Source organism: Pseudopipra pipra, chromosome 28 (genome assembly GCF_036250125.1).
Source record: "Pseudopipra pipra isolate bDixPip1 chromosome 28, bDixPip1.hap1, whole genome shotgun sequence".
Lineage (NCBI taxonomy): Eukaryota > Metazoa > Chordata > Aves > Passeriformes > Pipridae > Pseudopipra > Pseudopipra pipra.
This window is the reverse complement of record NC_087576.1, coordinates 2,025,330-2,043,148: the sequence shown is the minus strand read 5'-3', so window position 1 is coordinate 2,043,148 and position 17,819 is coordinate 2,025,330. Positions and strand designations below refer to the sequence as shown.

The window sequence follows — 17,819 nt, the reverse complement described above, 5'->3', positions numbered from 1 at the left end:
CAATACATTTTTATGTATGTATGTTCCAAATACATTTTTATATAGAATATGTATAGTCTCAATATATTATATATAGTATGCATTCCTATATATTCCTATATATATATATTATATATTTATTATGTATACTCCCAATATATTTTATGTATTTATTATGTATATTCTCAATATATTATATGTATATATAATATATATATTATATATTATATATATTTCCCATATATTGCTGACATATATAACATATTACATATATTGAATATTTAATGACACATTTGGAACAGCTTCCACGAGCTGTTTTGTGCCCAGGGCAAGGATCCGTGGCTGTTCCATGTAAGGCCAGCAGCTGATCCGTAGGGATCTTGCTCCATCCTGGGAGCTCTTCTAACCCATTCTAATGCAAATGCGCATTAGCTGATAATCTGAATGTTGAGTGGATTATTTCACCCCCAGTCTGAGCTGCTGCAAGGTGAAATTTTAATTTTAATTTTTTTTTCCCCCCCCCTTTTAATACACTGAAGCACAAAATAAAAACCCCAACCCGCCACAAAGAAACCCACCTCGGGATTGGGATTTATCCCCGGGGATAAATCCGTGCGGGAAGGACGATCTCTCCTTCCTTCCCAAGCCCAAAAATAAACGGAGAACTCCGACCCAGTGACACCCTCTAACAGCTTTATCTCATGTGCGCCATAATTGCATCAGCAAACATTTGTGTTGTAATTAAAGCCAGGAGCCACTAAACCATGAGAAATCAATTAAGAGGATCCCGGCTGTGGGAGCAGCATCCCAGCCTCCTGCCTGTCCTGCTAAGATGCTGCTTCATCCTTTTTTTTTCTCCCCCTCTCCAAAAACAAACCCCACAGGGGGGTTCAACCTGCCCCAAAGTGTTTTTTTTTTCCCCTGCCTGTTTCCTGAATGTTGGAGCATCCCTGGTGGTGGCAGAACGGCGCTGCTGGTGTTGAATTTGGGGGATTTGGGGAGCAGAGGGATCTCCCTGGGTGCTGCAGGATGGGGGGCAGAGGCAGCGTCCCGGTATCCACATGGAATGTTGGGCTTGTTTTCGGGAGCAGCAGCAGGTTGGGTGGTTGGTTAAAGGCACCGGGCTCAGCTCCTGCCAGGAGCAAATGGAAACGTGCAGGAAATGTGCGTTCTATAGGGCAAGGTTTGGATTTTTGGGTGGAAACAGGGAAGGGGGATCCTGCTGCAGGGATCCAGCCCTGTTTGGGTATAAACCGAGAAGGGCTGTGGGAATCCAGCCCCATGCAATGCTCAGCTGAGGCTTTGCTTGGCGTGGGTCTAAAACCCTCTCTCGCCTCAGAACCAGCTTTTTGCTCAAGCCACCACCCCCAAACCCCAGGAATTGGCTGCAGGATGCCATCCCCCTCCACCCTGCTCCAGCCACAGGACACTTCACCCCCGGAGATGCATTTCCCGAGCGCTTGGGAAAAGCAGCTAAATCCCCCAAAACAAACCCCTTTCCCTGCACGTGCGGCTCCTTCCCCCGGGAGAGACTGAAAGAGAGACTGAACCACATGTGACAGATGTTAATCGCATCATTTAATGCACTCCTGGAAGGCACTTGGATACAGGGATGGGGAGGAAGAGGAGAATAGACTATTGTCTCCCGTTTCCGCCGGCACCCACGGGGGAATAGATAACCCCGGGATACACAACCCACCCGGGGTTTGATACGAGGGTGGGAATGGCAGCTCTGAAATTCGGGAGTTTTCCGGTGCCTCCGTGGTGGATGTGCCCGTTTTGGTACAAAGAAATAATTAAAAAGGGCGGAAAAATCGCTTCTGGTTTGTCCACAGCTTCCCAGAGGGCTGTTTGGGGGGATACGGGAGAGGGGGAAATAGGGATGGAGGGATCGCGCCTGATCCACACCTGAGCATCCCTGGACTGAATCAGGGATACAGGAAAAGGGAAATAGGGATGGAGGGATCACACCTGATCCACACCTGAGCATCCCCAGACCAAACAGGATACAGGAAAAGGGGAAGAAGGGATGGAAGGATCACACCTGATCCACACCTGAGCATCCCTGGACTGAATCAGGGATACAGGAAAAGGGAAATAGGGATGGAAGGATCACACCTGATCCACACCTGAGCATCCCCAGACCAAACAGGATACAGGAAAAGGGGAAGAAGGGATGGAAGGATCACACCTGATCCACACCTGAGCATCCCCAGACCAAGCACGGATACAACAGGAAAATAGCCATGGAGGGATCACACCTGACCCACACCTGAGCATCCCTGTAGCAAATGAGGGATACAAGAGAGGGGCAAATTGGGATCCTGTACCTGAACGTTCCTGTACCAAACGCAGGATGCAAGAAAGAGGGAAATTAGGATGGAAGGATCATGCCTGATCCACACTTGAGCATCCCTGGACCAAACACCTTCTTGCTTGGCCTGGGAAATAATGAAAACCCATCCAATACCCACTGTCAGCTGGAGAAGGGTTGTTTGCCAGCGGCAGGGAATTACATTTCCAAGGCAGAGGCAGCATCCCATGGGCTTCTTCCCTGATTGAATTCCCCCTTGGTGACCCTGGAAGGTAATTGCAGCAAAGGGGAGCCGGGGCAGATCCCACCCGCCGTGGAAATCAGCGTCTCCCTCCATCCCCCGACCCGGGAAGAAATTGAGGGGAGATGACTAAAGGTCCCTTAAAAAGTGAAGGACTTATTGACTAATAGATTTCTTAGTCATGAATTCCCCATGCTCCATATGTACCCAAATCAGAGCAATTATGGATTTTTAAATGGAGCTGGAATCCGTGGAGCAGAAAATGCTTGTTTTAGCGTGAGATTGGCCAGAGGTGAAGGACCTGTGAAACCCCCGGTAATGAAAGCTCTTCACAGCTTGCCGTGTTCCACCGGGGAATAATTGCCTGCAGTCTGTGATACGGATCCGGCTGCGTTAATGATGCCCCTGTTCCTTTTCATAGGACTCATTTAAGCTTCCCATTTTTCCGGGATTTCAAAGCAACAAGGCATCGTGGGAATTAACGCATTAACGTGGACGGGTTGTGGTTTTTTTTTTGGTGGTTTTTTTTTTTTTTTTCTCCCTCGGAGTGTTTCAAATATTATTTTGAAAGCTTTCGAGCCGGGGATCGATTAACGAAGCGATGGGGATCGGGAGCCTTGGGAAAGGGGTGGCTGGAGGGGATGGAATGTGACACGGGTGTCGTCGCCGCCTCGATCCCGCTTTATTCAGCACGGCAGGATGGATTTATCAGGACAAAACATGCATCAGGAATTACCCCAAAAAAAGAAAAAAAAGAGGAAAAAAAAGATGTTTTGGATGGGAATAGAACTCCCAGTAACTTCCAAATGAAACCCACATCCAAGGGAGACAGTTGGCTCCTCTTCTTAGTTTATTATTAAATATTTGACTAGGGAGGGAAGTTCTGAGCTGAGCATCTTTTCCCTCCTGTTCCTGGCAAGAGCAGTTTGTGTGCAGGGTGGGTTAGTTCTTGGTTGTTTTCCCAAAGCAGTTTCCGGGGGTAGATGGGTGTAGGTTTCCCCCATTATTCCTGAATTAAGGCACTTTTTAATGAGATCTCACTGCAGGGTCTTACGCCTAAGTAACATTTGGAGTGTATCTATATTCCCAATATCCATCTATCTACTTATCTGTCCATCTATTGGGAATAAATTCTATAAGGAAATATTTGGGATGCATACAGAAATATACGTAGAAACATAGAAATATATATTCTATATGGAAATACAGGATACACAGAGGATACATGTAGAATATATATAGGATATATGTAGAATATATGGAGGATATATGTAGGATATATATGAGATATATGTAGAATAAATATATGTGGGATATATGTAGAATATATGGAGGATATATGTAGAATATAAATGGGATATATGTAGACCATATATAGAATATATTCTATATGGAAATATAGAAATATATAGAAATAGACATAGAAATATATAGAAATATATAGAAATATACATAGAAATATATAGAAATATACATAGAAATATAGAAATACACATTCTACATGGAAATATGTAATATATGTAATATATATATTTCTATTGTATTTATATAATAAAATAGAATATTTAGATTCTATTATGGAATATAATATATTCTACATATAGAATATAGAATAGAATATTTATATACTTATATAATTATATAAGTATATAAATATATAAATATATATTATATAATGTATAATATATTATATATATTATATATATGTATATATATTATATACAGAGTGTGTTCTATATCAAATATATTCTATATATTCTATATAGAATATAGAATATATATTCTATATAGAAATAGAATATAGAATATATATTCTATATAGAATATAGAATATAGAATATATATATTCTATATATTCTATATAGAATATAGAATATAGAATATATATTCTATATAGAATATAGAATATATTCCATTGTGTCTTATATTTATGTAAGGTATATATGATATGTATATTCCCTATATATTGCTGATATATTATATATGGTGCACAGGGGTGGGGAGAAGGCCCTGCCTGTGCTTTTGGATCCTCACAACTCGGAAGCAGCAAATTCCCAGCTCTGGGGGGTGTGTGGGGGGGTTGGCAGCAGGTAAATGATGTGGTGGGTGGGCTGGCGCTTCCTCCCCGGGGATGGAGCCGGGCAGAGCAGCTCCCGCCGCTCCCAAAAACGCTTTAATTTCCCCCCCCCCGAGCGCAGCAGAGAGCTCTTCTTCCCTCTCCGGCTCAGGCTCCCCAGGGACTCCGGGATTAATTTGCCGGGGTGACCCGGGGCCCTCGTCGGGCTGACCCCGCGGCCGCAGGGCAGGCGAGGAGCAGAGGGGAGCGGCAGCCGCTGATAAGGAGCTCTCGGGGCACTTCGGAGTTTGGCCGAGAGGGAAATGGCATTTCCAGGGAACTTAATCACCGCCGAGATTCAATTACAGCCCCTCCCTGGGAGCAGCGGGCGCTGTGTCACCCCCCCGGCGTGTTACTGTCCCCCCCCTGCGCTGCCACAACCCCACCCCGGGACCTCCGTCCTCCTGCACGGCCCTGGGGGTCCCTGCGGGGATGGAGAGGGGTCGGGGTGGCAGTGAGGGGTTGAGGCGTGTTCAGGAATGATCAATGAGAGAGCTGGGAGCTTGTAGGAACGTGAGTTTATCCTGCTGTTGCTCCTGTAGGGAATCAGGCTGTGGTTTTCCCTTTGGAGCGGGGGAAATGGAGGCAGCGGTGGGATTTGGGAGCATGAGGGGCGGTTGTGGCTGTTGTACCCTCTCTGCACAGGGATGAGCATCAGCCCAAATGAAGAGAGCACAGGGAATGGGGCAGAGCCAGGCAGCTCCTGTAGGGCCCTGTCAATGTCTGGATGCTTTTTAAGGCTGATCCCAGGGGATGGTGAGGAGCTGGGAAGGCACCTCTCCTTGTCGTGTGCTGTGGAGTGTCGTGAGATTCCTTACAAAGGCCACAGGGACATCTGCTGTGACAGGGGACATGTTGCTAAAGAAGGGTATGATCAGGTCACCTGGATTTCCTGCAGCCAGGGTCTGTCCTTGTCCCCAAGTCCTCCTGCCTCAGAATCCCAGAATCATCCAGGCTGGAAAAGCCCTCCCAGCCCATCCTGTGCCCACCCTGTTCCCCATCCCCACCTCGTCCCCCAGCCCAGAGCACTGAGTGCCACGGCCGGGCCTTCCCTGGGCACCTCCAGGGCTGGGCACTCCAAACCTCCCTGGGCAGTTCCAGTGTTTAACCAACCCTTTCCAGGGAGAAATTCCTCCTGATGTCCAACCTGACCCTCTTCTGGCACAGCTTGAGGCCGTTCCCTCTCCTCCTGTCCCTTGTTCCCTGGCAGCTCCCCCCTCCTGTCAGGGGGTTGCAGAGCCAGAAGGTCCCCCCTGAGCCTCCTTTTCTCCAGGCTGAGCCCCCCCAGCTCCCTCAGCTGCTCCTGCTGCTCCAGCCCCTTCCCCAGCTCCGTTTCCCTGTGGCCAGTTTGGCAGTGGGACACATGTGCCAGGTGTTTGGCACCATCCACAGCCCTGAGCCCGGCAGGGAGCCGGGATTGTGACAGTGGGATAATCCCCTTGTGCTGGAGCTGCCCGTGGAACTGCTCTTTATTGTCACAGAGCAAGATCTAATCCAGACGAGAAGAAAACACTCATTATTTAATTTTCCCCAGTATTTTTTCCGTGCTCATGGGATTTTAATGATATTAATTATTATTTAATTTGCGCTTTGGCAATGCATTTGTGCTGAGCTATTCTTGTATTGGAGAGACAGCAATGCTCAGTCCCTTTTGCATCTCCATTCATGCTGCCAAGCTCCAGCCCTTCTTCCCAGGTATCCATGCATCCCTCCATCCCATCTGGTCTTCTCCCAGGTGCCCATCCCTTTCCCAATCCCACCCCATCCTCATTGTCCTCCTCCTCCTTTATTTTGATTTATTTTGGGATCTCTGGCTGCTGGACTCCAGGTGGGAAAACCCAAGCAAAGGGCTGCCAGGATTGTCAGCTCAGAGTCCCAAAGTGGAGGAGCTGGTCCCTCCTGGGTGTTCCTGAGGCAGGAGCATCCCTGTACCCCATCCCCAGGTGAGCATCCCTCTGTCTCCATGGGAGCATCCCTCACCCAAGCATCCTTCCATCCAGTGGGAGCATCCCTCTATCTCCATGGGAGCATCCCTCCATCCCCACATGATCATCCCTCCATCCCCACCCCTCCATCCCCATTTTGAGCATCCTTCCATCTCTACCCCTCCATCCCCATGAGAGTATCCCTCCATCCCATCCCTCCATTTCCATGAGAGTATCCCTCCATCCCATCCCTCCATTTCCATGTGAGCATCCCTCCATCCCATCCCTCCATTTCCATGTGAGCATCCCTCCATCCCATCCCTCCATTTCCATGTGAGCATCCCTCCATCCCATCCCTCCATTTCCATGTGAGCATCCCTCCATCCCATCCCTCCATTTCCATGTGAGCATCCCTCCATCCCATCCCTCCATCCCCATGAGAGTATCCCTCCATCCCATCCCTCCACTTCCTTGTGAGCATCCCTCCATCCCATCCCTCCATCTCCACATGAGCATCCCTCCATCCCATCCCTCCACTTCCTTGTGAACATCCCTCCATCCCATCCCTCCACTTCCTTGTGAGCATCCCTCCATCCCATCCCTCCATTTCCATGTGAGCATCCCTCCATCCCATCCCTCCACTTCCTTGTGAGCATCCCTCCATCCCATCCCTCCATCTCCACATGAGCATCCCTCCATCCCATCCCTCCACTTCCTTGTGAGCATCCCTCCATCCCATCCCTCCACTTCCTTGTGAGCATCCCTCCATCCCATCCCTCCATTTCCATGTGAGCATCCCTCCATCCCATCCTTCCATCTCCACATGAGCATCCCTCCATCCCATCCCTCCACTTCCTTGTGAGCATCCCTCCATCCCATCCCTCCATTTCCATGTGAGCATCCCTCCATCCCATCCCTCCATTTCCAAGTGAGAATCCCTCCATCCCATCCTTCCATCTCCACATGAGCATCCCTCCATCCCATCCCTCCATTTCCAAGTGAGAATCTCTCCATTCCATCCCTCCATCTCCACATCTTTTCACCCTATGGGAATATCCCTTCACTCCATACAAGCATCCCTCCACCTCCACAAGAGCATCCCTCCATCCCATCCCTCCATTTCCAAGCGAGCATCCCTCCATCCCATCCCTCCACCTCCACAAGAGCATCCCTCCATCCCATCCCTCCATTTCCAAGCGAGCATCCCTCCATCCCATCTCTCCACTTCCATGTGAGCATCCTTCCATCCTGTGTGAGTATCCTTCCATCCCCATCTTTCCATGTCTGCACCGGAGCACCCCTCCATCCCCATCCCTCCATTCCCAAGGGAGCATCCCTCCATCCCCCTCCATCCCCCTCCATCCCCGCCAGCTCTGCAGCCCCACTTCCCCAGATAATGAGAGCGAGTTTAAAAAACTTAAAGCCTCTTCCTGCCCGCGGTGAGTGACACAAATGGAGTTCATATTTAATCATCTGTTAACTCGTTGTCTATTATAGCTCTTTAATAGCACCAGAGATATTCTTAATGAAGCATGATTTAAGGTATTTACAGCTCTAGGACCGACAGACATCACTCACAGTGTGCAGGTAATGAGGCGTAAAACAGCTCTGGAAACCGTAAAAATGGGAGAGAGAGAGCGAGGAGGGAGGGGAAGCAGGCGAGGAGTTGGGAGCTGAATTGTTCCAGGGTTTGTTTTAAAATGTTTAGGCATTTAAAGTCATTTCAGCTTTCCCGAGGTGTCTGGTAGCACAGAGTTCAGCAGTTCCCAGGGCTGGTAACCCCTCTCTTGCCAGGAGGAGTCCGAGCCCCCGATGCTCCCAAGCCATTTGCTACGTGGATGGGAAGGGAGCAGGGAAAAAGCTTTTTGAGGGTCCCCAAGGGGTGCATCAGAGTGAAGCCTGGAATTTTTGGGTGAACTTTTCCCCCCTGGTGCCGTTTGCTTTGCCCTCTCAGTGGCTGGGGTGGAAGTGGAACAATGACCCTTCCCTTTGCTCAGTTGCAAACGCCACCCTGTGCAATCCTTTTATTTCTTTTTTTTATTATTTTTGTTATTTTTCCCCCAGAAAAAAAAAATTAAAAAAAAAAAACCCAACCACCCGAAACCCAAGCCAAGTTTTGGAAAATAATTTGTGACGGAGGTGCCATTTTGCATCAAAATATTTGTGTAGGAAATGTCAAATGTCACCAATCCATGTGTCCCCTCGTGTGATGGTAATTGGGCTGGAAGGCTGTGCTCTGCCACCGCGGCCGCTCGCCTCCTCCTCCTCCTCCTCCTCCTCCTCCTCCTCTCCGCTTCCCGAGCTCATCCCGGCTCCCCTGCCTGCGGAGCGGCCTCGGTGTCCCTGTCCCCAGCCTGGGGACACCTTGCCTGCTGCTCATTAGCGGGTGCTGCCCAAAGGCCGGGAAATAAATGCTCCTGGAAAAAAAAAAATAGGATGGGAACAGAGCAGCAGCTCGGCAGCTGGGGCGGGGGGTTCTTGGGGTGTTAATTCCCTCCTGGATTTCTCCTCTGGCAGGAAGGTGGGGTTGAAATGTGCTGCCCTGTCCCCCTTGGACGATGATGGAGGTGGGCTTTAAACTGGGGAAACTCAGGGTGTGAGCCACAGCGGGGTCTCTGAGTGAGGAAGCACAGCCTGTTGCTCTCCTCTCTCCCCCGAAATGATCCAGAGGCACAATCCACCTGTATTTCCAGCATCCCTCTGGAAGATTTATCCCACTTTCTGCCCGGTTGTGTCGAGCGTGTGGCACACCCCATTGCAGTTTTATTGCACAGAGCTGGTTTAATCTGCCACGAGGGGAAAACAAACTGTTCTTTCATTGCAAATAATCCATCCCTTAGAGCATCCTAAGGCCTTAATCTGGGAACAGACCTTTAACATGCTCCTTAACACCCCTGGATGAATCAATTCTCATTAGAACATTCGGCTGCATAAATATTTGGCTGACGAGCGAGTCCCGAGGGAGAGCGAAGGGAATGTGGGGAGAGTTGCAGCGTGTTGGAAAGTCAATGAAGTTCCCTTGGGCAAGTCCTGCGGAGCAGGGTTCGTTTTGCTGACCTATTTCTGCCCGTGGAAGTGGCGAGGGGCAGGTTTAAAATAAGAAGGTGAAATCCTGCCACGCTCGGCAGCTCCTTCCCGGAGCCACAACAACTCGGTCGCAAACAATTTTCTTGCCACCGAGGAGGGAGCTGGAATTTCTCTTTGGCGAAGCAGCAGCAGCAGCAGCAGAATTGCGAACTCAGTGCCTGTTATAGAAACTTTTTAGTACTGGGGACAAGCCAAGAAAGAAGCCCAGATTGACTCTCAGCTGGTGCTTGCGGCGCTTCCACCTCGTGGGAGCAGCGGCATAGCTCCGACTCCTGTGCTGGTGGGACATGGGTTGGACCCTTGAGACATCCCTTAGGAGAGCTGCAGTAATGTTTCCCAAGGTTCTGAGTACCTTTCCTGCCTTCCCTGCCTATCCAGGAGCTCGTGCCCCGCTCTGGGAAGTCGTTTTGGGTATATTTGGCTTCTCTGGTTTGTGGTTGCATAAACCCGGCTCTTGCCTGGCTCCGGTGTGGGCACTGCCTGCTTGGGATGCACCTCCCCATCCCATCTCCACACCAAAGGGGCTGGTCTGGATCGTCTCGTGCCATCTGTCACCCCCAAATCCTTTCCAGCAGGATAATATGGGATGTTGAAATGCCAGGGAAGGCCCTTTGGCTCAGTTACCGTCGTAACCCGTCGGTGCCATGATTTGCTTCCACAGCAGCTCCCCACCTGGGGGCATTCCTTAGGAGCTGGAAAAGGTGTGTGGGTGGCAATGGGACAGCTGGAATTCTCGCCTCATCCCTTGTGTGGCGAGGGGTTGGGTACTTCCAGGAGGGAACAACGGGTGCTTCCAGGAGGGAACAACACGTGCTCCAGGCAGGTGTGCACAGGGAACAGCTCCGAGGGATGGAGGAGCTGGGGAGGATCCAGGTGGACTTTTCAAAACCATCCAAACCCGCCTTGGGAAGCAGGTGCTGGGCTGGGCACCTGGCTGGGCCTCTGTCCTTTAGTTTTGGGATGGAATTCCTAAGGCAAGCAGGGCCAGCAGAGCTGAGCACCATCCATCTCCCCTTCCCACCCAGGAGGAAGAGCCCTTGGAGCCATTTTTTCTCCACACCCTGGGATGCCAGCGGGATGCCGTGGGCACCTCTGGGCTCATCCAGCTGCATCCCCAGCCCAGCAGGGGCACCCCCGGCAGGGCAGAGCCCCCACGGCCACCCCGGCGCTGCCGAAAATGCCGGAGCACTGCACGTGTGGCACTTCCATGTGCGCTGGTTTCCAAGGAAACCGCTCGCTCTACATGTGTGTCGCTTTAACACCCTATTTGCTTTCATTTGGATAAGTCTTTAATTCCTGTGCAGCCCCAGCTCCGCGGGATCTGTTGAGCTCTCTGTGTGCGTATCCCCGGCACACAAATCCCTCTCCTGCCCGCCTGCCTCTTGGAAAAGTCCCTGCCTGCTCCGAGCAAGTTTCCTAAACCTGTGCCTAATTGGAGAAGCTAATGCTCTCTGCAGGAATAACTGGAGATTTTGCTGCCACTTCCCTCTGGAAACAATTAGCAGGGAAAACACGGGATGCAGCCCTGGTGTCACCTGCCACCAGCTCTGCTGCCCCGGCTCCGTGTCAGGTGGTGGAGCAGGGCAGGATGCCCGTTCCCAGGGATGTGGAGGGCAAAGCTGGGGGGTGAAGCCATGACTCCAAGCCCTAGGGAAGGCAGCAGCTTCTTGCAGTGGTTAAATGCTAATTTTAGTGTGTCCCAGGGTGAGGAATGGCCGGGGGAGCAGGGAAGGGTGACCCTTGGAAGGGTGACCCCATCGGTGTCACACGTCAGCCTGGAGAAGAGAAGGCTCCAAGGAGACCTGAGAGCCCCTTCCAGGGCCTGAAAGGGCTCCAGGAGAGCTGGAGAGGGACTTGGGACAAGGGATGGAGGGACAGGACAAGGGGGAATGGCTTCCCACTGCCAGAGGGCAGGGTTAGATGGGATATTGGGAAGGAATCCTTGGCTGTGAGGGTGGGGAGGCCCTGGCACAGGTTGCCCAGAGAAGCTGTGGCTGCCCCATCCCTGGAAGTGTCCAAGGCCAGGTTGGAGCAACCTGGGCTGGTGGAAGGTGTCCCTGCCCATGGCAGGGGGTGGAATGGGATGAGGTTTAAGGTCCCTTCCAACCCAAACCATTCCAGGATTCCATGACACTGGTGGGACACACCACATCCCCACTGGGTCCCTCACACCAGCAGCTCCTCCGTGCCCTGGGCTGAGCAGGAAAGGGTGACAGGGCTTTGGGGGTGCTTTGTTACCCCAAATTTTCCTCTGTGGCAGCCCAGAGTGGCTTTATCTTCCCTCTCCCCCTTCCTCCCTTCCCTCTGCACAGTAAAATGCCGCCTGTTCTTCCGCACTGGAGGAATTTTCTGATGTAAAGCCACTTTCCTGCTCTCCAAAAATCCCCGGGGCTGGTTCATGCTTGTAAAGCTGAGCAGCTCCCGTGTCACTCCGGGCTGGCTCCCGTCTGCAGCCCTGACAGCAGCTAATGCTGTTAGCCTGTGTCGAGGAGGGATTTCAGCATCAAAAAACCCCCGAAAATCACCAGCACTCAGGCTGCTGTTGCTGCCAAGCAGGGAAAAAACACACCTACCCCGTGTTTGGGGTGCACAGCAGTGCCTGAGGACGTCGGGGAGGGGGTTGTGGGGTGGTTTTGGTGCAGCCCCAGGAGCTGGCACGGGCTGTGACACACCTTAAGCAGCTGGGATTAACTCGGGGTCGTGGAGGGCTTTGCTATCTTTAGGTGGAAGGTGAGGGATTGTGGCTCTTAGGGTGGCCAGCAGGTAAGGAGAGGGGAAAAATCCCCGGTGGCAGCCCAGCTCAGGGCTACTGACCCCGGGGACCGTCCCCACGGGGGTCTGGCCTCGCCGGCCCCCGGCCGCGTGCGCCGTCACCTTTCTAGGCCACAATCTGTCCCGAATTCCCAGCCTGCTGTTAGCTTCACTTGCACTCTATTCTCGTGTTTGCTGTTATTTTTTAACACTTTTTTTTTTTTCCTTTTCATTTTTTTCCCCCCTTTTTTTTTTTAATTTTTTTTTTTTTTTTTTTTTGCATAAAAGCACTATCCTCTCCCCAGAGCCTGCCTGGAGCGAAGGCATGGTCTGTACAACTGCAATTATTTCGAAGAACAGATGGAGTGAGGAGCAGAAAGTCTGTTAATAGTAATAGAAATGCTACATGTTAACCTGGACAGCACACGATGACAGTCCCATGACTACACGTTCTGTTCCCACCAGCTGGGCTCCGAGCGGAGCCGAGAGATTCAGCTCAGCTCCCCACCCTCCCCAAAGTTAGAGCTCAAATTCCTTCACACTTCCAGCGTAGGGTTTTTGGGTTGTCGGGCTTCTTCTTTTCCCCCCTCCCTCCCCACCCCTTCCTTCTCCTCCTTCCCTGATTTCAGCACCACGAGGAATACGTTGCTGGGGGATTTTTTTTCTGGGATGCTGCAGCTGTGGGAGTTCATGAGGAGGGAGGTGGCGGCTCTGCCCTGAGGTCCTGACCTTCGGCCTCACGTGGTGACACCATCACACCCCCTTGTCCCATATCTGTGTGCTTGGTGTAACCTCCTCCAGGCTGGGATTAATGGACCAGGGCAGCGGCACGGCCGCGCTCCCGGGCAGGGGGGTTGCATGAGTTTGGGATTTTCTCTGCAGCTGTTGCAAGCTGGTTGCTAAATGAGTTGAAATCCACGTTTTCTAGTTAAACTGGTACTTCTCGTGGAGGTGGAGTCTGCAGGGGGGGCTGAGGGATGCGTGGCTCTGGTGGGATGCCCAGGGAAGGGGGCACAGGGGGGTCTCTGGCTATGGCAGCACCCCGGGGCTCACTTGCCCCATTTACCCCAACCAATGGTTGGGAAATAAAGCAAAAAAAATATTATGTCAGCCCCAACAACCTCGCTGTGAAAATCCCAGCCTGGTTTCACAAGCAGGGGATGTAGCCACAGAGCTCCAGCTAATTTCAGTGGGAATTGCATGGCTAAATCCCACAGCTGTTTATGAAACCTCCGCCCTGGAGCGGCGAGTGGTGCCACTGGTGAGCTGACAGACGCACCTGGAGGTTTTATTAGGATATAGATCCCTTAATCTGGGTGCTTGCAGGATAATCTGGTGCCTGAGGTCCTGCCAAATCCCCGGAGATCAGCAGGTTTTCTATCCACAGCCTCCCTCCAGAGGTCACTTCAAACCCAGCTCCATCCTCAGCAGACCAAAATATCCACGTTGTCTCAGTGCTGGTGGCACCTGCTGTGGGGACCTGAGGTGGGCTGTGGGGGTTTTCTGGGGACTGAGCCAGTATCATCCATAAATCCCAGCTCTCTCTGCCCACTTCCATCACCCAGAAGTGGTACTGGACCCATTGGATGTGTGGTGAGGCAGCGACTTTGCCTTCTTGCAGCATCCCTGGAACATCTTTTAGTTATTTTGGGGTGTGTGAGGTAGAGTTTGGCTCTTCACAGCCACCCCCGTGGACCCTTGGGTGTCCAGCCTGTCCCTGGCCACCCAAAAATATCCCATCACCTCCTCCCAGGGACTGTGGTTGTGCCACACCGCTCTGCCCTGCGCCGTGGTGGGACGTGGTTGGAGGATGGCTGGAAGCAGAGGGAATTCCCCTTGGTGCCTTTTATTTAGAGGAGGCAGAAAACACATTTTTTCCCTGTATTTAAAGAGATTTAGACCACAAGGAGTAAATCACCCTAAGCAGGTTTGTGGCCTGCCCTGGTGCACGTTCCTCGCTCACCTCTGTGCGTTTAGCGTGGATCAATCATCAAAGTGCGCTTGGGGAATTGTGGAAAAACATGGATTTGGGGGCTGATAGAGCTCCTGGGGGGGGCTCTTCCTTGCTCACACACTGTGCCCACAGTGCTCTGCTCTCCTCTCTTTGCAGAACAAGAAGTACGTGCTGGTCATGGTGGATCCCGACGCTCCCAACAGAGCCAACCCCCGGCACCGGTACTGGAGGCACTGGGTGGTCACCGACATCCTGGTGAGTCCCCTGGGGGGTCCATGCATTGGGGTCCAGGCAGCTTGGGGGCATTCCTGAGCATCAGGGGTGCATCCTGGTCCTGCCTCAGAGAGCTGGATTCCCATAGGATGCACATCCCTGTCGGTGCAGCAGCATCTCAGCGAAATCCCGAGGGACGAGTGTTTGCCAGAGAAATGTAAATGGTGCTGGGCGTGTAGGTAGGGAAGTGCTTCCTCAGGCTATATAGAGCCAGGCTGGTCCAAAAATATTGCTGTTAGGGTTTGTTTTTTTTTTTATTTCCTTCTTCTTCTAAGGAAATGCTGGGAAAAAAAAAAAAAAGCACTTTGCCAACTCCCCACCACCAGTTTTCTGTGTGGAGACAACCCGTCGTTTCAAACAGCTCTTGCTGCCGGGTGGTTTTTGTGGTTAAAAAAGTGGTTTGGGTGAAAAAAAAATCTGTATTCCCTTTCTGGTTTTTATTTTTTTGGGAGGAGAAAAGCTTTTGAGTCTGGTGAAGCAAACAGGAGGAAAATGGGTTTGGGCTGAATTCTGGTGCTTCGCAGCTCTGTGCTCATGGGATGAGTCCTTACCCCTGCTCCCAAAATGTGTGTCGTTGCTCTCCCTTCAGAAATATTTTGGAAAATCAGTTTGTTCCTCTCCTGCTTGCTTTTATCCCTTAAAAAATGAGATGTTTCAGCCCTGAATCAATCTAACTAATAATCTAAGTACTAAAGCCTAATTAAGATATCAATTAATTTGCAGCGAGCATTTAACAAGAAATATCTCGTCGTTCTTCTCTATTATTCTCTGAAATTACTGCTGAGGGCTCTTTGTACAGATACCTTAATTAGACTTTTTATTGTTAATGGGAATATTAAGCAAATTAAAATCGGATATTAATACTTTCCATGAATTTCATAATTGGCTGAAAAATAGAAAGCGTTGGGAATAATTGCAGGAATTTGTGTACAGGGCTTATTTTTTTGTTGTTGTTGTTTTGTGTTTTAATCCTTCACAGAAGCCCTTCTGCATTTCTAACAACAGGGTCCTGAAAGTCTCTCATTAATTTTAATATTTACTGAACGCAAAGGAGCCCAAGCTCTTGTTTTTCCTTCTGTACCCAGATCCTTCCGAGGCTCTTGCTAATTATTGTGGTTTTCTTTTTTTGGGTATTTTTTTGAGTATGAAATCATTTCAGCAAAGAAGGGACTTGCAGGATTAAAACCTTCAGCACGAACGGAAGGTGCTTTATTTATTTTTCCCCTGGCATTTGGGCCATTCAGTTTGTGATTTGTAAGGTCAGAAATTCCTTGTCAGGCCACACTGGAGGGCAGGAAAAGGAGATTTTTTTGGGAAGGGAAAGGGTTTTCCCGTGCCCAGGTGATTTGTCTCTGCAGGGATGGGGCCGATCCCAACCCCAACTATTCCTTAAGCTTTCTTATCATGAGATATATATATATAAAATATATATAAATATATATATATATACACATATATGAGCAGGGATTTGGGCTCAATGATCCTCATGGTCCCTTCCAATGTGAGCTATTCTGTGAATCTCTGTGATATGATATATAAAATGCATATATTGATATGATCTCTATAATGATGGGATATATATATCCCATCTATCTCTCGTGGGTGTGTGTACACGGATCTCTCATCCACACACACACACAGCAATGCGTATAAATCCCCCCTGCACTATAAACCACCCAAACCAGCACCGTCCTGGCAGGGCACTGGGACAAAACCACTTCACTCAAGCCCTGAGGTGGGTTCCCATTGCTGGGGGTGCAGAGGGGGGGTCCCAGTGTGTCCCACCGGGGCTGCAGTGGGAGTTTTCCCAAGCCCCCAGCCCCAAATGGCTGCGGCGGAGCCGACGGGCTCAGCCACATGGTGTCTCGTTGAAATGCAGATCGTTGGGGGGTATATGGGAGTCTTGGCTCCGAGGAGCTTCAGCTGACAGGCTTATTTGCACACTGGCTCTAAAATAACCGTGTAGGCTTTACATGACACCTTCTGTTGCTTTGGTGCAGAGAGGGGCTTTCAAGTGCCTTCCTGCGGGAGGGACGGGGCGGCCGGCGCCAGGGCTGGGGGCTGCCGGAGCCCCCGCGCCCGGCAGTGCCCTGGCATCACCCCAGCAGCACCCAGCAGCACCCCAGCAGCACCTAGTGTCACTTGGGTATCACCCCAGCAGCACCCAGTGTCACCCCAGCATTGCCCAGCATCACCTGGGCATCACCTCATCATCACCCAGTGTCACCCCAGCATCGCCCAGTGTCACCCCAGCAGTGCCCAGCATCACCTGGGCATCACCTCTTCATCACCCAGCATCACCTGGGTATCACCCTAGCAGCTCCCAGTGTCACCCCAGCATTGCCCAGCATCCCCTGGGTGTCACCCCATCATCGCCCAGTGTCACCCCAGCATCGCCCAGTGTCACCCCAGCAGTGCCCAGCATCACCTGGGCATCACCCCATCATCACCCAGCATCACCTGGGTATCACCCCAGCATTACCCAGCATCACTTGGGTATCACCCCAGCATTACCCAGCATCACTTGGGTATCACCCTAGCAGCTCCCAGAGTCACCCCAGCATTGCCCAGCATCACCCCAGCATCACCCAGCATCGCCCAGTGTCACCCCAGCATCACCCAGCTTCACCTGGGTATCACCCCAGCATTGCTCAGCATCCCCTCATCATCACTTGGGTATCATCCTGGCTTTGCCCTGGCATCATCCCAGCATCACTTGGGTGTCACCCTGGCTTTGCCCCGGCATCATCCCAGCACCCCCCCAGCATCCCTCAGGTATCATCCCGGCATCCCTCGGGTATCTCCTCAGCGTCACCCCGGCTTTGCAATCCCCTAGATTGGAGGGAAGCAGCTCCAGCAGCACTAAAATGCCACTTCTAGGTGCTGCAGTACTTTGGCACGCCACCAAGTTAGGGATCTGGCTCTGAATTTGCTCTCCCAGGTGGGGTTTGGGGATGGAACATCCCATCCCATCGGTGCCGTTCCTTATCAGCCGCTGCTCCGTCGCTGCTCCGATTGTCAAACACGAGAGATGCTTTCACTCCTATTCAAAATAATTTAAATAAAAATGTTGCTACAAAGTGGAATAATATCTTTTGATGAATGTTTTTAAAGCCCTTTAGGTTTTCATGGTAATTTGCAGTGTAAAATTATTTAGAGATAAGAGCCAAATTAGCTCT

At 50.9% G+C, this 17,819-nt stretch overlaps 1 protein-coding gene and 1 long non-coding RNA gene across 4 annotated transcripts in view; one reads left to right on the top strand and one right to left on the bottom strand.

Moving 5' to 3' along the window:
* The window catches only part of LOC135403808 (uncharacterized), a 53,575-nt gene extending 44,711 nt beyond the window's left edge, over nt 1-8,864 (bottom strand). The window contains exon 1 of the long non-coding RNA XR_010425499.1: nt 8,832-8,864. This is a non-coding gene — a long non-coding RNA (uncharacterized LOC135403808). The remainder of the gene's footprint in view (nt 1-8,831) is intronic.
* The window catches only part of PEBP4 (phosphatidylethanolamine binding protein 4), a 79,545-nt gene that overhangs the window by 27,504 nt on the left and 34,222 nt on the right, over nt 1-17,819 (top strand). For all 3 annotated transcript variants that reach the window (XM_064638148.1, XM_064638149.1, XM_064638147.1), the window contains exon 4: nt 14,524-14,622. In XM_064638148.1, the coding sequence (XP_064494218.1) occupies nt 14,524-14,622 (99 nt within the window). The remainder of the gene's footprint in view (nt 1-14,523; nt 14,623-17,819) is intronic.